General features: G+C 46.6%; 2 protein-coding genes across 7 annotated transcripts in view; one reads left to right on the top strand and one right to left on the bottom strand.

Moving 5' to 3' along the window:
• LOC118089056 (flavin-containing monooxygenase 1) overlaps nucleotides 1-20122 on the top strand; it is a 30268-nt gene extending 10146 nt beyond the window's left edge. For all 6 annotated transcript variants that reach the window (XM_035123430.2, XM_035123429.2, XM_035123428.2 and 3 more), the window contains 8 exons: nucleotides 1097-1233; nucleotides 3173-3361; nucleotides 3863-4025; nucleotides 7077-7219; nucleotides 10829-11028; nucleotides 13226-13581; nucleotides 15405-15477; nucleotides 17028-20122. In XM_035123430.2, the coding sequence (XP_034979321.2) occupies nucleotides 1102-1233; nucleotides 3173-3361; nucleotides 3863-4025; nucleotides 7077-7219; nucleotides 10829-11028; nucleotides 13226-13581; nucleotides 15405-15477; nucleotides 17028-17370 (1599 nt within the window). In that variant the 5' untranslated portion in view covers nucleotides 1097-1101 and the 3' untranslated portion in view covers nucleotides 17371-20122. The remainder of the gene's footprint in view (nucleotides 1-1096; nucleotides 1234-3172; nucleotides 3362-3862; nucleotides 4026-7076; nucleotides 7220-10828; nucleotides 11029-13225; nucleotides 13582-15404; nucleotides 15478-17027) is intronic.
• A 1467-nt stretch (nucleotides 20123-21589) lies between these two features.
• Nucleotides 21590-25690, bottom strand: LOC118089290 (zinc finger protein 239-like). The gene is made up of 2 exons (XM_035123822.2): nucleotides 25501-25690; nucleotides 21590-24072 (listed from the first exon to the last, which is right to left on the bottom strand). Exon 2 carries the CDS (start codon nucleotides 23992-23994, stop codon nucleotides 22855-22857), a length of 1140 nt encoding a protein of 379 aa, XP_034979713.2. The 5' UTR covers nucleotides 23995-24072; nucleotides 25501-25690; the 3' UTR covers nucleotides 21590-22854.
• Nucleotides 25691-26102: the final 412 nt, after the last annotated feature.

The raw sequence follows: 26102 nt of genomic DNA, 5'->3' as shown, positions 1-26102 counted from the left end.
ATAATAATAATTGTGCACTTTGTGGGTTGTAGGGTTGCAATCTGATCTGTACTTACAGATTGCAGTCAGCCTGTGGCATGAAGTGCTAGTGGAATCCTTTCACAAACAGGGTTGTTAGGACTAGGGATGGAGGAGAAATTCTATTGCATTCACATTTAGGGCCCATGTAGACTTCCTGTTGTGCTATGTTTTCTTTTTCTGTTTGTTAAATTAGTTTTTATTGAGGTTTGAGGGTTTTTTTGTGTTACAAAGCAAACAGATAAACAGGGAGTGGTACATCTGTTGTCTCCATTTTCAATTCTTAGTCTTTTTCACAGTTCATTTACGTTTGGTGAGAGGCCCTTTTGTCATAGACATCTTGCTGTTGGGGGAGAGAGATGGGGATATTGTTCTTTCATTCTATTGCCTATTCTTAGTGTAGGGGGTTGTGTCAGCATCACATGGGTAGGTCTTTTGTCTGTGTTTACTGTATTTAAGGGTAAGGACAACCTCTTTCCAGCTTGGCTTAAGAAGTCTTGCCATTTGCTTCCTTCCCTTGCTATGTTCACCAAGCTCAATCCTCAGATTCTGAGCATAACCATGTTCTACTCTTAATCCTGTGCTATTCAGTGCCCCAACTGCCACTGTTGACATCTACCTCTTCAGAACATGCACATGGTTACTGAGGCTCATTGTGTTGTTATTTTTTTCTTACTTTACCCAATGGGCATCAAAAGCATACTTATTCCCAAGCAAATGGGTTTAGTATCGGGGCAGCAGAAGCAAGCTCTACAGTTGTACTGTACCTTGGTTTTCGAACAAAATGCGTTCCGGAAGTCCATCCGACTTCCGAAACGTTTGGAAACCAAGGCGCAGCTTCCGATCGGCTGCAGAAGTGTCCTGTAACATAACAAGAACATAGAATGGAAGGATGACAACCCCCCCCCCCAAGACCATTAAGTCCAGAGTCTTATATTATCTAACTGCACCATTGTGTACATATATTTAAGTATGTGTCAGGAAACAGCCTTTAAAGGTGTAGCTTTAAAATCTAAATTCAACAAAGCAAACTCACCCTTTAAAAACTTTCTGTGTTTTTGTTCTTTTCTACCTCAAGAGACCATGGCCAAGAAAGTAGCGATTGTTGGGGCAGGAGTGAGTGGACTGACCTCCATCAAATGTTGCCTGGATGAGGGGCTGCAGCCCACCTGCTTCGAAAGGAGCGATGACATTGGGGGTGTGTGGCGATTCACGGTAAATTGAGGAGGGGCAAAATGGCTTGATCTCTGACTAGGGTTGCTCAACTGAAGAAACTCACATTTGGGTTAAGCAGGGCTAGTCAGTTGTCAGTAATAATCATATTCAAAATAAATGAACTAATTCAAAATAAATGAACGAAATAAATGAACGAAATCCTCTGCAAATTCTGGTGACTATTCAGCATGTTTCCCCTGCAAATGATTCAAAAATAGCAGCCAAATATTTAATATTTGCATTTAGCGTCTGTTGATTTTTACTTAACTGATTAAAATAATCATACCTTAATACCATATTTACTCAAATGTAATGTGCACCTTTTTGGGGCCAAATTATGTTGCAAAAATTAGGGTACACATTAGATTTGATGGCATCACCAAACACTCTTTTTTTTTTTTGTTTCAAGGCTTTGAAAATTGAGATGCGCATTAGATTCGATGGTGCATCAGATTTGCCTAAATACAATAAATGCAGCCTATGGAATAAAAATATCATGAAATAGATCAACCATCTAAATTGGACATTTCAGTTATTTCTTTCTTATGGGCTGTGAAATATATGCACATTCTCTTCACTGTATTCCAGCTGCCAGCTGTCTTATTTATGAGCATCTTAACCACAAACCATTCTAAATATAAGTGCAAGCAAGTCTGTGCTGTCTGTGGTTATCTAGCAGTTGCAGCATTTTGGCTTTTTGGTGAATGAGCAACATTATCGTTCCTCACAGTGGTGCTTGATGGGATGGTTGGATCCTGAATGGGGTAACTGTGCACCTGAAGGACCAGGTGCGCAGCCTGGGAGTCATTTTGGACTCACAGCTGTCCATGGAGGCGCAAGTCAATTCTGTGTCCAGGGCAGCTGTCTACCAGCTCCATCTGGTATGCAGGCTGAGACCAGACTGCCTTTAGAGTGGTGCATGCTCTGGTTATCTCCCGCCTGGACTACTGCAATGCGCTCTACGTGGGGCTACCTTTGAAGGTGACTCGGAAACACTAACTAATCCAGAATGCGGCAGCTAGACTGATGACTGGGAGCGGCCGCCGAGCCCACATAACACCGGTCTCGAAAGACCTACATTGGCTCCCAGTAGGTTTCTGAGCACAATTCAAAGTGTTGGTGCTGATCTTTAAACCCCTAAACGGCCTTGGCCCAGTATACCTGAAGGAGCGTCTCCACCCCCATTGTTCAGCCCGGACACTGAGGTCCAGCTCCGAGGGCCTTCTGGCGATTCCTTCACTGCGAGAAGAGAAGTTACAGGGAACCAGGCAGAGGGCCTTCTTGGTAGTGGCACCCGCCTTATGGAACCCATCCCACCAGATGTCAAGGAAATAAACAACTTTTAGAAGACATCTGAAGGCAGCCCTGTTTAGGGAGGTTTTTAATGCTTGATGTTTTATTGTGTTTTTAATTCTGTTGGGAGCCACCCAGAGTGACTGGGGAAACCCAGCCAGATGGGCGGGGTGTAAATAAATAAATAAATTATTATTATTATTATTATTATTATTATTATTATTATTGGAGAAATCTGAATTAAATGGGGAGAAAGTGCAGGCTGCCACTTAGATGAGGAGGACAGGAAGAACATGCACACCTGAAGTGAATTGAGTCCACTTTGAACTGCCTTGTGCACACATCCAGATGGATCTCCACCTGAATTCTGAGCATGCTCACCAAACTATAGTTCCCAGGATGTGTGTGGGGGGGGGGGGGGAGGTTAAGTATGCCTATAGTTTCTGATCTTTTAGGACCGCATTTGGTCCACAGCTTTGGATATCTTGGCAATCTTGTAATACAGTATATACAACTTTTGGTATGTGGGGTGGATGAAAAGAAAGTTATCTATTTAACAGTGCTTCCAACACTGTCGTGTTGATTTCTGCATAATAAGGCAATTAATAAATTACGGGAAATGTCCTTGTGCTGTTGTGTGGCCCAGGAGGATGTCGAGGAAGGAAGAGCCAGCCTCTACAGATCAGTCGTCAGTAACACATGTAAAGAGATGTCAGCTTTTGCTGACTTCCCATACCCAGAAGATTTTCCCGTCTTTTTACCACACGCCAAGCTCCTGGAATATCTTAGGATGTATACAAAACATTTTGATCTTCGGAGGCACATTCAGTTCAAGGTAAGATTTCCCCCTCCCCAAATGAACTGCTGAAATTAACGTGTTAACATTTCAGAATATTTATATGTAAGGACCTTTGGTTTTCTTTTTCTTTTACAACTCAAAACCAAAGCACCTGAAACTCAGGCTGAGAAATTGCCAGAGTATGCAACAAACCTGGCTCGAATCATAGAATTGTAGTGTTGGAAGGGACCCGAAGGCTCATCTAGTCTGACCCCTGAAAAGCAGGGGTCACATCTAAAGGATCTCCAACAGATGGCCATCCAACCTCTCTTTAAAAACTTCCAATGAGGGAGAGAGTCCTTCCACTGTCCAATGGCTCTTACTGTCAGAAAGTTCTCCCAGATATTGAAGACTCCAATCTTTTACCCTGCACTGCTTAATCAGAGAAACATATTTGTTTCTCGTTCGAACAGATGCCTATGATCTTAGTAAAGTAAAAAATATTGTTCTCATTTTCAAGTCCACTAGTTTCTTGGTTCTTTCCTTGAAATATTTCAGAGTACCGTGATCAGCGTAAGGAAGTGCCCCGACTTCTCTGCCACCGGCCAGTGGGATGTTGTCACAGAGACTGATGGGAAACAGAACTCCGCCATCTTTGATGCTGTCATGGTTTGCATTGGTTATCTCGCCGATCCCTCAGTGCCTCTCAAGTCTTTCCCTGGTATAGCTGATCTGGAGTTTCTTTCAGTTTAGTGCTTGCTTTATAAAGCTCTTGCATGTGCTCGGCATAGCTGCCAAGTCTACCATTTTTCCCGGGAAATCCCCGTTTTTCAAGCTGTTCCTAGCTGGAAAAACAGATTTTTTTGTTTTTCCCCAGTTTATTCTGGCGCGGCGACCATTTTTGAACTGGGCAAAGCAGCATCAAAAGTCACTTCTGAGCATGCTCCGCCCAGTTCCAAAATGGCGGCAGCGCTACTTCCGGTCTGCTATTTCCGGCCCGGTCCCTTATTTCTCTGACAGCAACTTGGCAGGTATGGTGCTCGGCAAGAAAAGCAACACATGCAGAAACAAAGTTCATATTGTTTCCATGTATCCAAGGGTCCAAGGATGTGTTTGTCTTCCTAAAAGAGATATTTTGAAGTATAAATACAAGCAAAACTGCACGTGCCCCTCTCGGGACAACAGTTCAAAGTTATTGATTACGTACATTTCAGGATTTTTGAAACACCATCTCGAACAAAAATGATTCCTGGATGCAGAAAATCAGCATGTTTCTTCCATGATAGCACGAGGAAACCTTTCCCCCGCAAGAACCCACTCTTTAAAGTTGAATTGGAGCAGACAGCAATCTCTGGAAACCCTGAATTGCAGTTTGCGCCAATTTAGCTTTAAAGAGCGGGTTTGGGGGGGAAAGCTCGGGGGGCACTCGGACCTGGAACAGGGCAAAAGGCAAGTGTGGCTCTGCTGTAATAAAAAATAATGTATATTTAGCACTTCGTACACTAGACATGCACTGCATAAATCCCATAAATGGGAGTCATTTTGGACTCACAGCTGTCCATGGAGGCACGGGTCAATTCTGTGTCCAGCACAGCTGTCTACCAGCTCCATCTGGTACCCTGGCTGAGACCCTACCTGCCCATGAACTGTCTCACCAGAGTGGTGCATGCTCTAGTTATCTCCTGCTTGGACTACTTACTACATGGGGCTACCTTTGAAGTTGACCCAGAAACTACAACTAATCCAGAATGTGGCAACTAGACGAGTGAATGGGAGTGACTGCCGGGACCATATAATACCGGTCCTAAAGGATCTTCACTGGCTCCCAGTAACATTTCTGAGCACAATTCAAAGTGTTGGTGCTGACCTTTTAAGCCCTGAACCAGCGTTTCTCAACTGCTGTTCCGCGGCACACTAGAGTGCCGCGAGACGCTGGCTGGTGTGCCGCGACGTGCGGCGACGAGAAGGGCGATTTGCATTGTCACGTGCCTGGCGGCCGCCAATAATCCGCGCTAACCCGCCGGAAAGGAAGCCGGCCTGGTCACGACGCACGTGACAATGCAAATCGCCCTTCTCGTCGCCGCACGTCGCGGCAACATTTAGACAAACTAAACTAAAATTTAGACAAACTTAAAGAAGCTGGCTGGATGAGCTCAACCTGAAACTTGCTGAGCAAAGGATTGTGCTGGCAGAAAAATCAGCGGCTTGTGAAGCCTTATTACAGGAGATTGCAACCAACACAGCAATTGGCAAGTGTTTCTTACAGTCATAATTATATAGTCAATATAGGGCGGCACAGAGTTAATTTTTTTAACTTTTTAAATGGTGGTGTGCCTCGTGATTTTTTTCATGGAACAAGTGTGCCTTGGCCCAAAAAAGGTTGAGAAACACTGCCCTAAATGGCCTTGGCCCAGTATACCTGAAGGAGCGTCTCCACCCTCATCGTTCAGCCCGGACACTGAGGTCCAGCTCCAAGGGCCTTCTGGCAGTTCCCTCACTGCAAGAAGTGAGGTTACAGGGAACCAGGCAGAGGGCCTTCTTGGTTGGTAGTGGTGCCCGCCCTGTGGAACGCCCTCCCGTCAGATGTCAAGGTGATAAGGAGCTACACAACTTTTAGAAGACATCTGAAGGCAGCCCTATATTGGGAATTTCTTAATGTTTGACATTTTATAATGTTTTTATATGTGCTGGAAGCTGCCCAGAGTGGCTGAGGCAACCCAGTCTGGTGGGCAGGGTATAAATAATTAAATTAAGTTCAAAGTGCAGTTATGGGCACATGTACTTGAGAGTAAACTTCATCTTTTTTTTAAAAAAAAATATATATTTATTGACATTTTCAACTTAAAATTACATTCACGTCACCATGTTACATCATAATACCATGTAGGGGGAAAACGTAGAAAAAAAGAGAAAAAAGAAAAAAGAAATTACAAAAAAGAAAAAGAAAAAAAAGAAAAAACCAACATAGCTGCCAAGTTCTCCCTTTTTTAAAGGGAAATTCCCTTATGCTGAATAGGCTTCCTCGCGAGAAAAGGAAAAACTTGGCAGCTATGAACCAATCTTGTATTAATAACTTTGTCATAACTTCGACTTCCCCGTTCCTCCCTTCCCGAGTCTAATTATACCCCATCTTAGCAATTTTCATAATTCAGCGATTCCAAAATCAACAATTTCAATCTTAAAATAATACCTTATATAAAATTCTTTAATCCAAATAATAAACTACTTATTCCTCTAATTATTCCCTTTAGCCTATTAATTTCCACTAAAAATATTCTCATTTATACATTCTATCAATTCTAGCCTCTCACATTTATCAAATTGATTTCTAAATCCCCCCTCCTCCACCAGGTGACATTCCCCTGGATGTCCCAACCAGCTCCTGTATACAGTTCCAGTTTCAAACCATTTAATCAGTCCCTTAATTACCCTAAATCTCAACCCACTCTGTCTCTCGACCACTCCAGCCCAGCTTCCTCTCTCCAACAGCCCCTCTGCCAACCACCCTCCAGTTTCCTCTTTTTCTAACCCCCCCCCCATTTAGCAAGTCCTTCGCCTGGTTCTTGCCTCCCTTCTCTCACTAAGGAGGTTCGAATCCAGGCCACCTCTTTGTTCGTGGACACAGCTTGGTTGTTTTTGCCAGGAACCTGCTCTCCCTCCTTGAGAGTAAACTTCATCCACGGGGTTGACTTCTGAACAAACATGCAGAGGACTGAGGTATAGGTGCTGTTTCAGTTATTATTTGTTGGGGCATGTCCTCATTTCCACACAGGTCTAGACAAGTTCAAGGGGCAGTATTTCCACAGCCGCTACTACAAAAGCCCAGAGGTCTTCAAGGATAAGAGAGTCCTTGTGATTGGCATGGGGAATTCTGGGACCGACATCGCCGTGGAAGCAACTCGGACAGCAAAAAAGGTAGCATCCCGGAGACCAGTTGCACCTTTTAAACTGCGCACCTTCACCCACCTTTTAAATACAGTGGTGCCTCGACTTACGAATTTAATCTGTTCCGAAGACACCTTCGTAAGTTGAAAAATTCGTAAGTCGAAAAATGCCATTGGAAACGCGGTTTCCCATAGGAATGCATTGGAAACGGAAAAATTCGTAAGTCGAAGTAACCCTATCTAAAAATTCGTAAGTCGAAAAATCCCTATCTAAAACTGCCGTGGTTTTCTTTCGGATGTCAAGATGTTCGTAAGCGCGCGGCCATTACCCCCATTCGTAAGTCGAAAAATTTGGTTGTCGAGTCATTTGTAAGTCGAGGTACCACTGTATAGAATTGCTGTTCTTATTCAAATTAGGCATTTCTGATGCTAACATTTTCCAGCCACTAAAATACTCTTATTTTAGTGAATTAAGCTTTGCAACGGGGTTATATAAATTTTTATTGCTGTAAGGCAGGGGTCAGCAAATTTTCAGCAGGGGGCTGGTCCACTGTCCCTCAGACCAGGGCGGGGGGCGACTATATTTTTTTGGGGGGGGGGGACGAACGAATTCCTATGCCCCACAAATAACCCAGAGATGAATTTTTTAATAAAAGCAAAAATAAAAAAAAATCCTTCAGTAGCACCTTAAAGACCAACTAAGTTTTTATTTTGGTATGAGCTTTCGTGTGCATGCACATGAAAGCTCATACCAAAATAAAAACTTAGTTGGTCTTTAAGGTGCTACTGAAGGAATTTTTTTTATTTTTGCTTCGACTCAGACCAACACGGCTACCTACCTGTTAATAAAAGCACACATTCTACTCATGTAAAAACACGCTGATTCACGGACTGCCGCGGGCCGGATTGAGAAGGCGATTGGGCTGCATCCGGCCCCCGGGCCTTAGTTTGCCTACCCATGCTGTAAGGAAAGCACAGCTTGAAAGCTCATCTGGAGATGTGGTGGCCCCACCTAGTGGGAAAAGTTGGGTATGGCACTGTAAATATTACTTCGTTTCCGTAGTTAGTCCAGAGATATGGGGAGCCTTGTTCAGCATTCATCTGCTTCTGCTTGCACAAAGTTTATGTGGAAGTTAGGTAATCACTGCTTCTTCCGATTTGTTTGCAGAGGAGAGTATATGACAATGAACCTTCATGCTGCACTTGTCCTGGCTTGCTTGCTGGATGGATGTTCATCCTCATAATCCAATTTAAAATCGCCTCCTTGTGATGCTAGTATGGGGGGGGGGAGACGCTCATTGGCACCCGTGGGAGCTTTTTCGTAAAGCAGTGTTTGTGTGAGGGTGTCTTTGGGATTGTGGTTGAAGAGGGAGTAGTTAAGGCTCCCCTTAGCCATGATGAAAATCTCTCTTAGTATTACATTTGTTAAAACCCTGAACAACATATTCAGTGACATTTTGGTCCTGTGTCTGGCCTATTTGATCTTGGGCTATCTTTCAATTTTATATATATTGTAATGGTGTGTGTAGCTTCCCCACGAGTAAGCAGCTCCAAACCCCATGCTTGGTTTTTACAGGGTTTTATTATATACATATGTACAAGACAGAGCATCAAAAAACATGACTGTACTAATCAGATTCAGAATCTGGAAGCGCCTCCCTTCGTGATTTACGCCAGCATAACCCCTGGGGTACCCGGAACCTCCTCCGTTGTTCCCTCCTCTTTCCCCCCCATAGCTGCCAAGTCTCCCGTTTTACCCGGGAAATCCCTGTTTTTCCAGCTGTTCCTAGCTGAAAATCCCCCCCCCCCGGTTTATTCTGGCGCGGTGGCCATTTTGGAACTGGGCAAAGCAGCATCAAAAGTCACTTCTGAGCATGCTCCGCCCAGTTCCAAAATGGCGGCAGCGCTACTTCCGGTCTATTTTCGGCCCGGTCCCTTATTTCTCTGACAGCAACTTGGCAGGTATTTCTCCCCCTCCTCTGTTGGGGTGAGGGTGCTGGTTGAGCACCCTCTCCACTAGAGCTGGTCAGTTGAGGGGCCGGTGCTGTGGCTCTTGGAGCCTTCTCCTCTCGAGTGCTTAGGTCAAAGTCCCTAAGGGTTTGCAACTCCTCATGAGCCTCAGTCCCACCTTCCGGAGGAAGCTGCCAGGCGCTAGGCGCTGGGGCTCTGGCAGCGTTCAAGAGCCCTCGCTCCGATCCAGCAGGCTCTCCGCTGACCCCTGGTGATTCCCTGACATACTGTATATCCAGCTTATAAGGGTGGATGAAGGGAAGAAACTGTTGCTCCAACTCACCTTTATCTCAATCAGCATTGTTTCCTTTCCACTGCAGTACTGTTTCTGCCACATTATTCACTTTGTAATTTACCCAGATCATGGATTTAACACAATTATTCCCACATCATTCACATCAAGGGAAAGGAAGGGCAATTTAAATGGAGGAAAATGTGCTTTTTTGGCAGTGCTCGCTGATACACAGGGCCATTGCCTCTTTGTTTCAGTGCCCGTGGCACTTTTATCAAGATAAGGGTAGGACCACATTTTTTGTGTACCAGCTCCATCTGGTACGCAGGCTGAGACCCTACCTGCCCGCAGACTGTCTTGCCATCATAGCTGCCAAGTTATCCCTTATTTTAAGGGATTTTCCCTTATGCTGAATAGGCTTCCTCGCGAGAAAAGGGAAAACTTGGCAGCTATGCTTGCCATAGCTGCCAAGTTTTCCCTTTACTCACGAGGAAGCCTATTCAGCATAAGGGAATTTCCCTCAAAAAAAAGGGATAACTTGGCAGCTATGTGTCTTGCCAGAGTGGTGCATGCTCTAGTTATCTCCCGCTTAGACCACCTGCAACGCGCTCTATGTGGGGCTACCTTTGAAGGTGACCCAGAAACTGCAACTAATCCAGAATGCAGCAGATAGACTGGAGTCTGGGAGTGGCTGCCAAGACCATATAACACGGGTCCTGAAAGACCTACATTGGCTCCCAGTATGTTTCCAAGCACAATTCAAAGTGTCTGTGCTGACCTTTAAACCCATAAACGGCCTTGGCCCAATATACCTGAAGGAGCGTCTCCACCCCCATTGTCCAGCCCGGACACTGAGGTCTAGCACAGAGGGCCTTCTCACTGTGAGAATTGAAGTTACAGGGAACCAGGCAGAGGGCCTTCTCAGCACCTACCCTGTGGAACACCCTCCCATCAGACGTCAAGGAAATAAACAACTATCTGACTTTTAGAAAACATCCAAATGTTCCCTGTATCGGGAAAATTTTAATGTTTGATGTTTTATCGTGTTTTTAATATTGTGTTGGGAGCCGCCCAGAGTGGCTAGGGAAACCCAGCCAGATGGGTGGGGCATAAATGAATTATTATTATTATTACCATATTATTATTATTATTATTATTATTATTATTATTATTATTATTATTATTATTACCATTACCAGAAAGGAAGCATTGCTGATTGGCATTTACTGGATAGATGCCCGTTTCAGGCTTGGGACATGAACATCAGTAATTTCCTCTTCTGCTTTAGTTGGAATTCTCTGAGATCTCCATTACTCCTTGCTCTAAGCACCAAACTTTCTTTTTTTAAAAAAAAACTGGGTCTGCTCCATAAACTATACCAGGCTGTTTTCCTTCTAGGTGACGCTCAGCACAGAAAGAGGTGCTTGGGTGATAAGCCGTGTCTTTGACAATGGCTACCCATGGGACATGGTGTTTCTAACTCGTTTTATGAACATTGTTCGAAACATCCTTCCCGGGCGCTTCACGGGATGGTTGATTGAGAGCCGAGTGAGCCGGTGGTTTAACCACGCGAACTATGGCTTAATTCCAAAGGACAGGTACGTTGGGTCAACACAGGGTTGAAAAGGGAAAGAAACACATATATTCCCCCCAAGAAACAGAACCAAAAGCATTTTCTAAGAAGCCCAAATAAAGAGAGGTGGGAAGAAAGGGTGTTTCCAGCATCCATAAAAGTACAGGCACATATGTGGTTCAAGAAATGGACTGTGGCAGGAAGTCGGGGTCCCTCTCCCCACGCATCCTTCTCGCTCCACAAGCCTCATTCAAATGAATGGGAGCTGGACTGCGTGGCTACACTTCCTGCCCCATGGATCTGATCTGCCCCCCTGAAAGGGACCAAAACCCCACCTCCAGGGTGTTGCTAGTTTCCTTTCAGAGCTAAGTTCCAAGCTGCATAGCTTGATACATTATTTGTACGCTTCCTAGCTGTAGCTGACTAGAAAAAAAAATTCTCCATCTCAAGCAGAAAAAAGGAGATTCCCACCGCCACGCATAGACATGCTTCCATGCTTCCCTGCGCCCCTGGGAATTGATTCCTTTCTTGTGATAGATAACAGAACTTTCCCTGTGGTTATATTGACATAACCAGGGGCGAGCTTGGGTAATCTTGGGTAATATGGCACCCTGAGAAAGGACTACATTTGGTGCCCCCAAATGGATCTTCTCAGTTATGGAATTTCTCAGGCATGTGCCCCCTCGGCTCCGCACCCTGTGTGGGAGAAGCACCCACACCGCCCTAAATCCAGCCCTGACATAAGCTTTTGAGTTTTTCATATTGTGATTTTGTGTTCCGAACTGCCCTGAGATCTACAGGGTTAGGGCAGTATACAAATTTAATAAATGGTTAAACCACTGAGCCTAGGGCTTGCTGATCAGAAGGTCGGCGGTTCGAATCCCTGTGACGGGGTGAGCTCCCGTTGCTTGGTCCCAGCTCCTGCCCACCTAGCAGTTCGAAAGCACATCAAAGTGCAAGTAGATAAATAGGAACTGCTACAGCGGGAAGGTAAACAGCGTTTCCATGTGCTGCTCTGGTTTGCCAGAAGTGGCTTTGTCATGCTGGCCACATGACCTGGAAGCTATACACCGGCTCCCTCGGCCAATAATGCAAGATGAGGGCGCAACCCCAAAGTCGGTCACGACTGGACCTAATGGTCAGGGGTCCCTTTACCTAATAACCTTAGAGACAAAAAATGTATGCATGGTACGGATGAAGTGGACAAGAGATTATTGTGTTGTCCCCTGTCACAGCGAAACTGATGGGCTGTAGTTTCAGCAAATACCAAATAAAATTTTTATGACTTTTTTTTAGGCACAATGCATCTGGGGCTCATTGCCACAAGCAGGGGCAGAGGAAAGGGGGCGGTGGGGGGTGGGCCGCCCCAGGTGTCATCACTGAGGGGGGTGAAATTTGACACGCCCGTGTCCCGAGCTGTCGGGGGAAGGGGTGGAGCTGCGCAGCCTTGCCGGCGGCCTTCCCCCTTTGTTTTGACAGCTTTGGGGATGCTTGGGAATTGTGGGCAGGTGGCATGCCGTCGCCCCCCGATCCTGGGCTGCTTCCTGGGGGGGGGAGCCTCCCCCAAGCTGTGAAAAGGAAGAGAGAAGGGAAGAAGGCTGCTGGCAAAGTGGCGCGGCTCCCTCCCCCCCCCCCGCCCAGGCAGCAGCCCGCCATAGATGGCTCACTCCACCCCCCATGGGATTCTTGCCCCCTGGGTTGCTCGTCCCTGCCCCCACGGCCCCGCCCTCGGGTGCACAGCATGTGTGCCGCTCCGGGTGCCGGAGCAGCTAGCTCCACCTCTGGCCACCAGTTGTGGTGATGTCTACTAGCTTAGCTGCCACATTTGTGGAGGATGAGCTATTGGCCATGAGAGGTACATGAACCCTCCATGTTCAGGCAAAGGGTACCTTTGAATAACAGATGCAGGAGACAACAGGTGACGGGTGGCCGTCCTTATATGCTGCTTCTGGGCTTCCCAGGAGCATTTGGTTGCTGATGGGGTTGTAATAAAATGAAGGGCAGAGAAGGAAAGCGAGTAATGGGGGGGGGTTTACCTCTCTTTGCTTCTCGTTTTGTAAAACCAGCATGGCAACAACCAGTGCTTTTTTTCTGGGGGTACTCAAAGACCAGCACCTTTTTTTCCAGGAAGAAAAAACACTGGCAACAACACGCTGAACTGCTCTCTTTTGTCTGCAGCTTACTTATTTGGCAATCTTTTTCATTCTTCCTCCTCTCTGTAGGAGGGTGATGAGAGAACCCTTGTTGAATGACGAGCTCCCATCTTGCATCATCACCGGGAAGCTCTCTGTTAGGCCCGAGGTGAAGGAGTTCAGGGAAAACGCCGTCGTGTTTGTGAATGCTCCTGGGGCAGAAGAAGTGGACGTCGTCGTCTTCGCCACAGGATACAAAGCTTCTTTCCCTTTCATTGACGAGTCGATTGTCAAGGTGGAAAACCAGCAGGCTTCCTTGTACAAATACATCTTCCCCCCTCGGCTGGAGAAACCGACCCTCGCCTTCATCGGCTTCCTTAGGCCGCTTGGGGCGGTGATGCCTGTTGTGGAAACTCAAGCGCGCTGGGTCACACGCATCTTTAATGGTAGGAGGGGGGAGATACAAGCACCCTAGGAGGCCAGGGGGTGTTTGTATGTGTGTGCGAAATCATGGGGAATCTCAGCCTAGCAGCTGGACCAGGCACTTACTCTCGGTGCCATGGGTAGGGGGGACATGTGGCCTTCAGATGTTGTTGGGCTCACCCTCCTATTGGCCCTAAGTAGCATAGCCAATGGCCAGAGCGTATGAGAATTTTAGGCCAAGAAATCTGGAGGGCCACAGAAGGTCATCTCTGTGCTATGCCAGTAAGGGATTATCCACCAAATTGCCCAGCAATTTCTAGGCACATGTCCAAGCACTTCTCCTCCTCCTCCTCCTCCTCCTCCTCCTCCTCCTCCTCCTCCTCCTCCTCCTCCTCCTCCTCCTCCTCCTCCTCCTTCCTTCCTTCCTTCCTTCCTTCCTTCCTTCCTTCCTTCCTTCCTTCCTTCCTTCCTTCCTTCCTTCCTTCCTTCCTTCCTTCCTTCCTTCCTTCCTTCCTTCCTTCCTTCCTTTCTTTCTTTCTTTCTTTCTTTCTTTCTTTCTTTCTTTCTTTCTTTCTTTCTTTCTTTTGCTTCTGTCTTGCCAATTCCCCCAGGAAAATCTGCTTTTAAACACTCGATCAGAACAAACAAACATCTACAGTATTCAGGTTTTCTGCAGATTGCCATTTGCTCCCATTCAGCAGTAAAGAGCGGGTTTTCGCGGGGAAAGCTCTGGGGCGAGAAAAAGAGCACTCAGACACAGACCACTTCTGGAAAGCCCAGAAGAAAGATGAGTGTGGATAAGCCCTACCTTGCTGGCAGAACAATTACCCACCACTCCAGAGGGCTAGAGTGAAGTACTGCAGCTCAGCAGAGCTCAGGGACACCCAAGGGTGTTATTGGTGGTGATGGTAGTAATATTACTTTATTGACTGTACTGTCAATAAAGTCATATTACTTCATTACTGTACTGACTTTAGACCCAGATCTGCTGAGCTTCAGCAAGGGGGCTGCATCATGTGTCCTCAACCTATGCCTTCTCTCTCTCTCTCTCTCTCTCTCTCTCTCTTCTCTCTCTCTCTCTCTCTCTCTCTCTCTCTCTCTGTTTTTCTTAAAGCACGTATTATTCCTCAAAATTCACAGAATGCCTCACTCTACTGCAATGAGAGTTCCATAATGTAGATTGGGGCAATAATCTTCAGCTTGGTTTAGTGCTGTTGCTCCCTCCAGATGCTTTGTGTAATAAGAGCACGGTTTGGCTAAAAAAACCTACTTTCATAGGGCAATTGAAAGCCACCTTACGTTGAAACAAAACATTGGTCCATTTAGATCAGCATTATCAACACCAACCTTCACCAACTGGGTGCCCTCCAGTTGCTGGCTGGAGGTTGATGGGAGGTATAGTCCAAAACCTCTGGAGGGCACCCAGTTGGCAAAGGTTGGTGTTGATAATGCTGATCTAAATGGACCAGTGGAGATGCTTGGGATTAAATCTGGGATGCCCTGTTTGCGAAGCAGATGCTAGAGCCCTTCCCCACTGTATAAAACTTTGAAGCATTTTGAGGGAAATAGACTAGTTTTCCTAGCCCAGTTTCAAGGCTAACCAGGATTCTCATCTCACAATACCATGATTGTCTCTATTTGAAGGGGTCTCTCACACAAGCAATGTGTTGTGTTTGAAACCCTGCTTCGTCCCACACCAGGCAGAAATGGATGCCACTAATAATTGGACAGCCTGTACTTCTGCTTGGAAGGCACCTGCTCAGTTTTGACTCCCCTGCAAAAAGAAAGTCCCTTTTGATGAACCTCAAAAAAGGTGACTCACTGAAAAATCCTCCCTGTCTTCTAGGCTTGTGTAAGTTGCCTCCAGTGACCGAAATGATGGAGGAGGTCAACGAAAAGAAGAAAAACAAGCTCAACTGGTAAGCTCCTACATATGACCTGACGACATTGAGCCAAATCTTCACTGGTCGGATGGAGGCGCATGAGGGATGCCAGCTGATCAGAAAGAAAGCATGAGATGTTCTTGGGCCTTCAGCTGATCTTTAGGAAACAGGGGGTGGAGATTTTCACAATACAGACGTAAATATGTGAATGTCTGCCCAATGTGCCACAGCTAAAGGCATGTTTGACGAAGCCTGTAACAGACCCAGCTACAGCTGCTGTGAGCTGGAGACTGGCTCTGTGGTCTGAAGCACTGAGCCTCTTGGGCTTGCCGATCAGGTCGGCATTTCGAATCCCCGCAATGGGGTGAGCTCCCATTGCTCTGTCCCAGCAGTTTGAAAGCACACTAGTGCAAGTAGATAAATAGGTACCAGTGGTGTAGCAAGCCCAGGTGGTACCCGGTGCGGTGCCTGTGCGGCACCTCGCACGGACTGTGCATGTGTGGCATCCCACGTGTGTGCACTCCGTATAGGGTGCCACACATGCGCAGTCCGTACGGGCTGCCATTCTCGCACAGCGGCCATATAGGCTGCCACGTGGGCGGCATCCCGTACGGACGGCGCCCGAGAGCAGTAACCCATTTGGATGCCGTGCCCTTGAAGCAACGGGGCTTGGCTTGGGAGTCACGGGGGGTGCGCCGAGTGTCCAGGGCGGCACCCGGGGCGGCCTGCCCCCTTGCTATGCCTGATAGGTACTGCTGCAGCAGGAAGGTAAACGGCGTTTCTGTGCACTCTTGTTTCCGTCACAATGTTCATCTGAAAGTGAGATGAGCGCCGCAACTCCATAGTCACCATTTGACTGGACTTAACCGTCCAGGGGTCCTTTACCTTACAGCTGCTGTGCAATTGGGTGGGAGAAAAGCTTATTTATTTATTTATTTATTTATTTATTTATTTATTTATACATACTCCACCCATCTGGCTAGGTTTTCCCAGCCACTCTGGGCGGCTTCCAACAAAAAATTAAAAATACATTAAAACATCAGTCATTAAAAACTGCCCTTCAGATGTCTTCTAAATGTCAGATAGTTGCTTACAGTGGTGCCTCACTTAGCGAATGCCCTGCTTAACGAAATTTCCGCTTAACGAAATGATTTTTCGAGCAGAGGTTGCCTCACTAGACGAATTCGTTTTATGAAAAATTCGTCTAGCAAATCGCGGTTTCCCATAGGAATGCATTGAAATTCAATTAATGCGTTCCTATGGGCAAAAAAAAAAAATTCAAAAAAAATTCAATGCATTCCTATGGGATTCGCTAGACAAATTTTTTGTTATAAGAAAAGACCCGTGGAACGAATTAAATTCGTCTAGCGAGGCACCACTGTATTTCCTTGACCTCTGAGGGGAGGGTGTTCCACAGGACGGGCGCCACTACCGAGAAGGCCCTCTGCCTGGTTCACTGTAACGTCCCTCCGCAAAGCCAATGAATATACAACAGGAGCGAGGGCTTGTCCACACTTGTGTTAAGTGCAGCTTCAAACAATTTCACCACTCCTCCCCATTTCCCCCTTGTATATTGTTTCGTTCAGGTTTGGCTTGTCCTTTGACGAGGTTTTGAAAACAGATTGCCTTGTATACATGGACCAACTTGCTTCCTACATTGGCATAAAACCGAGTGTGCCAGCCCTCCTTCTCCAAGATCCAGAACTGGCCCTGAAGATCTTCTTCGGTCCCTGCTCCGCCTACCAATTCCGCCTGACTGGACCGGGGAAGTGGGACGGAGCCAGAAAAGCCATCATGACTCAGTGGGAGCGGACAGTGAAGCCCACAAGAATTCGAGTGGTGGAAGACTCTGGAAATTTCCTCACATACCTGCTGAAAGTCCTTGCTCTCTTTGCTATTTTTGTCGGGATTTTCTTCAGCTTCAATTAGTTCTGCCAGCTCTACAGCATTATTACCTGTATCTTTCCAGATGCAAATGTTCTGCCTACATGATACTTCACCTTGCAGAAGGAAGAAAAGAAAGAAGGGCCTTTTCTTAAGTACATACTCAAATCTAAATGTGGACAATTTGACATTTTTTATACCTGAGGGTTAAAAAAATATATATAAAATTAAAATGGAAGCACAAATCTTTTGACACCTGAACATGAAAATGTGCTCTTGTTGGTGCACTATTTGCACGCTGCTGTGTGCAATGCACAAAGAAATTGGCTCTACATGCTTGGCTATTATAAATGCACAGAATTATTATCATTTGGACATTCATTTACTCAGTGAGACATAGTGCTCTTTATCAAAGTTATGCTGCTCCTTACATTGAGGGTATAAGTAGATCCCTACTAGAGGATGTCAAAAGTCCATTTAGTCCAGAATCTGGTTTTCAACAGTGCCTCAGACGCCTCTGGAAAGCCCACACTCAGGTCCCAGAGGTAGAAACCCTCCCTGTGGATTGCTGCCTTCCCTGCAAATGGTATTTATGCTGTCTCTGTGGTGAAGGTTTTCTTTAAGTATTCTGCTTAATAGTCCCTGGGTGCTTCCACAGAACCTGTTTATTGAACATTCATTCTGATCTATTCGTAAGGAGATTAGGCATCGTTAGCTATTTAATGAACCTTCATTCTGATCCTGAAGCTGAGGCTCCAGTACTTTGGCCACCTGATGAGAAGAGAAGACTCCCTGGAAAAGACCCTGATGTTGGGAAAGATTGAGGGCACTAGGAGAAGGGGACGACAGAGGATGAGATGGTTTGACAGTGTTCTCGAAGCTACGAACATGAGTCTGACCAAACTGCGGGAGGCAGTGCAAGACAGGAGTGCCTGGCGCACTATGGTCCATGGGGTCACGAAGAGTCAGGCACGACTAAACGACTAAACAACATTCTGATTTATTATTATTATTTTGAAGGAAGCTTAGATGACGTTACGTCAAAGCAGATGTCACTGCACACTTTCCAGCGCAATTCCCGATCACTTTCCTTATTTGCAAAGTTTGATCTTTTGAGGAAGCAGGTATGTTGTGCAAGACTTCCAAATCAACTTCCACCGTGTGACCTGAATTTGCCAGTATGTGATCGAATCCCACTTGAAAATAGGGACAGTCTGGAAGCGCCCATTCACAGGCCTCTCCTCCGTGAATTTGTCTAATCATTTTTTAAAAGTCACCTGAAACATCTTAGAGAGCAAGGTGCATGATTATCTGAGATTTGCACCCGAGTCCTCTTTCACCCAAACAAAATATCATAGCCCTGGTGGATTCATAGCACTAGGGCTTGTCAATTATACAGCTATGCCTTTGCAAATTTGCTCTGTAAAAAAAGAAAGAAAAAGTATTGACAACTTTGAATATCATAATAACATGTTCTATCGCAGATATTTCAGCTTCAGTTCAAAATGACAGGTACAGAATGAAAAAAATAATGGGGCTTAATATATTACTACATAGAAAAACCAGATGTTAAAACAGATTATTTTATTATATAGTCAAAAGAATTACGCTTGTTTAAATTATATTGATATTTCCATCGATCAATAAATGGCAATGAATATAATTCAAAGGTTTGCTTTCCTTTTCCCCTGCCTTAACTGGTCACTTCAGCAATTTTATGTGGTTTATGTCTCCTTTGGGGGTAGGAACCACAGGAACGTGCCATTTAGCAACAACTAATTGCATATGTTAAGAAGTTTCAAAGCAGGACTTGCTGATTTTATAAATATGTTTAAATTTCACAGCAAAATATTTTAATGGATTCAATGGGGGATATAATCATCCTTAACCCTTACAGAAGCTGTTTTTTCTTTCAGCACTCATGTTTTTTGATATACAGTGGTACCTCGGTTTATGAACACAATTGGTTCCGGAAGTCTGTTCATAAACTGAAGCATTCATAAACTGAAGCGAACTTTCCCATTGAAAGTAATGGAAAGTGGATTAATCTGTTCCAGACGGTCCGCGGGGTACTTAAATTGAAGCATTCATAAACTGAAGCGAACTTTCCCATTGAAAATAATGGAAAGTGGATTAATCCGTTCCAGATGGGTCTGTGGAGTACTTAAACTGAAGCGTTCATAAACTGAAGCATGGGTGTAATTGGTTCCGGAAGTCTGTTCATAAACTGAAGCGTTCATAAACTGAAGCGAACTTTCCCATTGAAAGTAATGGAAAATGAATTAATCCGTTCCAGATGGGTCCGCGGTGTTCATAAACCGAAAATTCATAAACCGAGGTGTTCATAAACCGAGGTTCCACTGTATATAAATCAAATATATATAAATTAAAATCACCATCAGCCACTGGTATAGCAGTGCCAGTTCTTTTTTTCTTTTTTTTTTAACCAAACTATATTCTGTTATCCTGGAGAGAGAAAATAATATATTAATTCTATTAAAAATGTTGAACATAATTTACATTCCTGGATCCAGGAATTTAGGAGAGTTGAGCACACACCCCCACATAACATTATTGTTTTCCAGGTATTTTTTTGGAGCTGGAGGATTCCAGGCATTCTGATTGCACAGCAATTGCACATTTAAAAAGTGTGAACTTTATTTGCTTTGTGAATCCAGTCCCCTTTAGTTGCAGCTAAGGGAAGAGAAAAGGGAGAAACTATTAATTTAGGCTGCAGCAAGGAGATCTGTTGGGCAGGCTCAACTTAGAGAAAAAGGAGGCATATTTCTTTGGGGGACTGAGGGGCACAAAGTAAATGCATTCAGGGGAATCTCATGGGGAAAGCAAATGAGCGTGGTGGGGGTTCATTGCTTTGGGGGTTTCATGCTTGGAACTCAAACCCAGTCTCTGCAGTACTGTTTGTGGTCTAGGATCAATTGCTTTCCTATTAGCTTTGCTTGTTTGCCTTCTGTAAAACAGATGTTTCAGCAGAAACTGATAGGTCTCAGATCAAGGGAGTCTTCTACTCAGCTTGCTCCTTTTCAAACTGTCCTTTGTGAACTTTTCTTCACATAGACCAGGCACCCCCAAACTTCGGCCCTCCAGATGTTTTGGACTACAATTCCCATCTTCACCGACCACTGGTCCTGTTAGCTAGGGATCATGGGAATTGTAGGCCAAAACATCTGGAGGGCCGCAGTTTGGGGATGCCTGGTCTACTGCTACAGTTGCCACCTTTGGTCACGCAAAATATGGGGCAAGTTGGGAGGCAGGAATTGGGAGGCATAGGGAAACTTGGCCCTCCAGATGTTTTGGGACTACAACTCCCATCATCCCTGACCACTGGTCCTGTTAGCTAGGGATGATGGGAGTTGAGGTCCCAAAACATCTGCCTATGCCTGCTTTACCTGGTGCAGAAACGCCTTCAAAGCAATCCATTACAATGGGTTGTTTCCAGTGCTGGTCATGTTCATAGAGGAGGAAATTTACGGATCTAAGTTAGCAATGCACATTAATTTCAATGACTCACATCCTCCCCACCTGCTGAATTTCTGCTGCTCAGAAGAATGGCAAATGTAGAAACCCAGCCCCAAAAAGAAAGAGGGGTGAAGATAGCAACATATTCTGTTTCTCTTCCTCACAAAGCGTTGCCTCCAACATCCCTTTGCATATACAGTGGTACCTCGCAAGGCGAAATTAATTCGTTCCATGAGTCATTTTGTATTGCGAAAATTTCATCTTGTGAAGCGCAGTTTCAAAAGAGCAATGGATTCAAACTACAAGAAAGAAGATTCCACCTAAACATTAGGAAGAACTTCCTGACAGTAAGAGCTGTTCGGCAGTGGAATTTGCTACCAAGGAGTGTGGTGGAGTCTCCTTCTTTGGAGGTCTTTAAGCGGAGGCTTGACAGGCATATGCCAGGAATGCTTTGATGGTGTTTCCTGCTTGGCAGGGGATTGGACTGGATGGCTCTTGTGGTCTCTTCCAACTCTATGATTCTATGAGTTTCCTTTAGGAATGCACTGAAATTTAATTAATGCATTCCTATGGGCAAAAAAAAAGCGCAAAAAAGGCACCGACTCACCAGCCATGGCCGGATGTTTTTAAGGCTCTTCCCATCAAGAAGTGGGCGCACGGCGGTGGGGAGGCGCGGACGAGGCCTGCTGCCAGCTGCGCTGCCCACCCGGGCCAGACGGAGGGCCAGCCGGCAGCAGCGGCGGTGGCTTCACTTCCCGTCACCGTCGGAATCCAAACCGCGGCCTCCTCTGGAGCACAGGGTGGCGAGGCTACTTCATCTTGCGAAGCACGGCCGTAGACGACTTCGTTTTGTGAGTCTTCACAAAAATCGCAAAACGCTTTTGTCTTGCGATTTTTTTTGTTGCCCGAGGCGTTCGTCTTGCGAGGTACCACTGTAGCTGCTAGTGCCACACACATTCCCTTAAGGGATGCAGGATTTTTCCTTGGAATAAGGGACAATCCCTTATTGTAAGGAGCAGGTGGCAACCCTATGCACACATGACGCCCTCGTCGCTTACCCAGACTTGGCAGACGGCTGGCGCCAGATGGACCTTTGCGTTTGCCTCCTTTTTGAATGTGAGCTCCCCTCAGTGAGGCCACCTGGGGGCAGAGGTGGGAATCCCCAGCTGCCCGCATCCCTGAATCAATGAGGGGCTCCAAAAGTGATGTCCCGATCTGCTGTTTGGCCTCGCTCACACCTTATTATTATTGAAACGGCCTCTGATGTGCATGATGTTCACTTAACTTAATAAGAGACAACATTAAATCATGTCCTCTAGAGAACATTAAATCATGTCCATCCAGTAAGAGCATTAGCAGATCAAGTAATGCCAGGAAGTTTCAGGAAATGCTATCTTGTATGTCATATTGAATATCTGTGTACCTATGTGCTTTGTCACATATTTTGTCGACTGATGCCGCACCTTTTTCAGTTACTTAGCAGAGTCAGACTCTAACCCAAGCCAGTCCTGGGACAGAAATCTCTTCAAATGCCAGCGAGTCCCCAGCGATCACACCAAGAGATGTTCCCCAGAATCCTTTGCAACACCACAGAGGATGCTGGGAAACACCTGCCATGTTGTGCAGTGTGTAACTTGGGACAGCCAAACATGGACTGGAGCTGAGTCAAGTCTGACATTTCCCCAGATGAAGTTATGAACAACTTAGGTTAGAAGGCTGCTGCAAGGACAAGTGAGATTTAAAAGGACGTCGCATATATTTTGTGCTATACGAACAAACAGCAGTTGCCAAGTGATTTTGCACAGGTGAAGAAAGAAATGGTTTGATGCCTCCAAGCATTCGTTTATGGGCCGTTTCACACATTACACAGAGAAAAACATAGGTTTTCCACCAAGTGAGCTGCACTCAGTGGCGATTCCCTGACAAGCATACCTGTACGAGACACATGTTTGTCACATTTATACTTTACACTTCCAAGTGTACACACAGGACGTCTTAAGTGTACAGTTGTTTTCCCCGCCCCCATCCACAAATGCAACATGTGCCATGGCCCTATGAAGTTTTCATTTGGTGAATGCGCTCATGCCTCCTCAAGGAGCCTGACTCTGTGAAGTCCTGAGCACAGTACGCACAGGAGTAGGGCTTCTCTCCGGTATGGATCCGCTGGTGCCGATGCAGCGAAGTCAGGCGTGTGAACGCCCCACCACATTCTTCACAATGGAAAGGGCGCTCCCCAGTATGAATTTTCTGGTGCCTTTTCAAGCGGAGCAGCTGGACAAAGGCTTTCCCGCATTCTTGGCATTCGTACGGTTTATCCTGCCGGTGAATCACCTTGTGTTTGGACAGCAAGTTGGACGTACGGAAACCCTTGCCGCAAGTGGGGCATACGTATGGTTTAGGCTGTTCTCTCTCTGGTTCTCCTAGATCGACCTGGGAAGAGGCCAAACCCTCGCTGCTTTGGCTCTGAGCCTTCGAAGGCACTACGATTAAAGACCCGTTCCTCAATGCCTTCGAATGTTCTATCTTATGCACGTTCCGCAGGTGTCTCCAGAGGTCGGCTTTGTGAAGGAACCCTTTGTCGCACTCTGGGCACTTGTTCGGCCTGTCGCTCGAATGGATGAGCTTGTGCGTTCTCAGGTTGGTCGTACGGAAGAACCCTTTGCCACACACAGGGCACCGGTACGGACGCTCAGCCACGTGGGGCCTCTGGCGTTCCTGCAACCTGCCAAGATGGCAAAAGACCTCCTCTCCACTTTCCTTGTGTTGGTAGGTCAGGTCCGGCTCCTCCTCATCTAAAGAACTGATGATGACAATATCCTCACAAACCTTGCTCATCCTCTCCTGAGCGCCTCCAGCGTGCGCAGAAGAACGGAGCTCCGGGTCTTCACCTTCACACTGCAGGTCAAAGTTGGTGCTGGTGGTCATGAAGACACTGGCTGTGGTTGAATTGCTCCACTGACCGTATGTGCCATTCCTTTCCTCTGCTTCGCAGTGCAGGTCTACAGGGATATCCTGACGGCTGGAAGGTCCGTCAAGGCTGCCCTCGGGGCTGGGAGACAGAGAGTAGTCTTCATCTATGTCTAGCCGGAGGCCCCCATTCCGACCCACGCACTCAGGAATGCAGTCATCCGAGCGATCTTCCCCTGTGCCGCAAGTGTCATTGTCGGACTCCCAGCTCACTTCCACGTCCATCCTTCAGCATCTTAGGGACAGCTCACATACGGTGAAGCACAGAGGTCTCCTCTGTTTGAGCTCTAGTCGCAGCCAAGCCTGCAAAAGGGGAGATAGGCTTTATTTCCAAGCAATCCAAAGTCCTGTACACTATAGGGGTTGTCAATATGGTGCCAGATGTTTCCAGGAGTTGCAGTATAGCAACATCCAATGGGTACCCCACTGGCTACCTGCTGCCATGGCAACCGCTACTCTTCATTATCCTTTGTGGGAACTAAGCCTGCATGCTATATCCAAATGGCAAGGGTACAGGCTGCAGCAAAGCACTGCTAGTTTTTTTTTTGTTTTTTTTTAAGGATTGGGTAGCAGTCAGAACACTGGGACCCAGGTGGCGCTGTGGGTTAAACCAGAGCCTAGGGCTTGCTGATCAGAAGGTCGGCGGTTCGAATCCCTGCAACGGGGTGAGCTCCTGTTGCTCGGTCCCAGCTCTTGCCCACCTAGCAGTTCGAAAGCACATCAAAGTGCAAGTAGATAAATAGGGACCGCTCCGGCGGGAAGGTAAACGGCGTTTCCGTGCGCTGCTCTGGTTCGCCAGAAGCAGCTTTGTCATGCTGGCCACATGACCCGGAAGCTGTCTGCGGACAAACGTCGGCTCCCTTGGCCTATAGAGCGAGATGAGCGCCGCAACCCCAGAGTCGGACACGACTGGACCTGATGGTCAGGGGCCCTTTACCTTTACCTTTAGCAGTCAGAACACTGGGTTGGCGGGAAGAGTCGTCTCATCTGGTGTAAGGCAACTTCCCACAGGTAATCAGGCTGCAGGGTTTCATGATGTACCTGTGTCACCCTCTTACAGCTCAGAAGCTGTATTCATGGGGCTTACTCCCAGTTAACTGGGGTGAGGGGTACGCAGTCTTAATTATTCCATACTGGGGCGGGGAGACAGAGAAAGGCCACAGCAGGAACGATTGAATCACCATTTCTATAAAGTCAAAACAAAATTTAAAAAATCCTTCCAGTAGCACCTTAGAGACCAACTAAGTTTGTCATAGGTATGAGCTTTTGTGTGCATGCACACTTCTTCAGATACACTTCCAGGTGCTACTGGAAGGATTTTTTTTATTTTTTTTTGACTGCGTCAGACCAACACGGCTACCTACCTGTAACCATTTCTATAAAGGTCTTTTAGATGTGATTTGCACCCAGATAGGACTCCTTATTCCCTCACCATAGTTATCAGGTGGGAGCAGCGAAGGGAGTTGCAAAAAATCAACTCCTGAAAGGGGAAGTAAGAGCCTGCCTAGGTTCACGTTTTAAAATAATGTTTATGCACAAAGCAGATACAAGGAACAGGTGGGGGGCCCGAGGGAACAAAACACATTGCAGAGCCTCCCCCCTTCAACCCCTCCCTCCAAATAGAGGCAAGACTTGACCCCGCTTTGGCGCAAAGTGATGCATGGAAGAAGCGGCGCCCGGGCGGGGGGCTGTGTTAACCTGCGGTACTGGCCGATGCAAGTTCTTATTTACCAGCTGTTCGTCTCGGCGGCTCCCCGTTCATCCCGGGAAAGGCTTCCTCTCCGGCTTTAGCCCTTTCTTTCCCCCGCTCCGTGCAGAAGTCAAGAGCGCGCAGTGCGCATCGAGGCACCCCTTGCCCCGTTTTCCAATGATGGCTTGCGTCCTTCCACCCCACCACCAGCAAGGAAAAGACCCTCGGCCACAACAACAACACCCCCCCCCCGTTTTCTCCCCCAACCCTTTCTTGATTGACAAAGTCAAGGTCCAATCCTCATCCCCGTGCCCGCCGGGCGCCCGATGCTCGCCCTGCCCACATCCTGCTCCCCCCCCCCAGGGCTGCCTGGCGAGACCGGCTCCTCCTCCCCCCTTCCCTTTAAAGTCCGCTCTCGCGTGTGCCACCTACCGAGACCTGTGCATTAAAATAAAATAAAAAAATAGATGTTTTCCCTTGTCCGACGACGCAGTGCCATCTCGCGTTACAATGGGGTGTTCCATGGTGGCGATCACTCGTAGCCGACTAAGATTGTCTTCCATCATGAACACGGTTTTAACAGTGACTCCACAACTGACTGCGGAGGCCAATTCTGGATCCACACGTCCTTCCACACTGGGGA

Source organism: Zootoca vivipara, chromosome 7, assembly GCF_963506605.1.
Source record: "Zootoca vivipara chromosome 7, rZooViv1.1, whole genome shotgun sequence".
NCBI lineage: Eukaryota > Metazoa > Chordata > Lepidosauria > Squamata > Lacertidae > Zootoca > Zootoca vivipara.
Note: the sequence above shows the minus strand (reverse complement) of the source record. Positions and strands in the feature narration are given on the sequence as shown.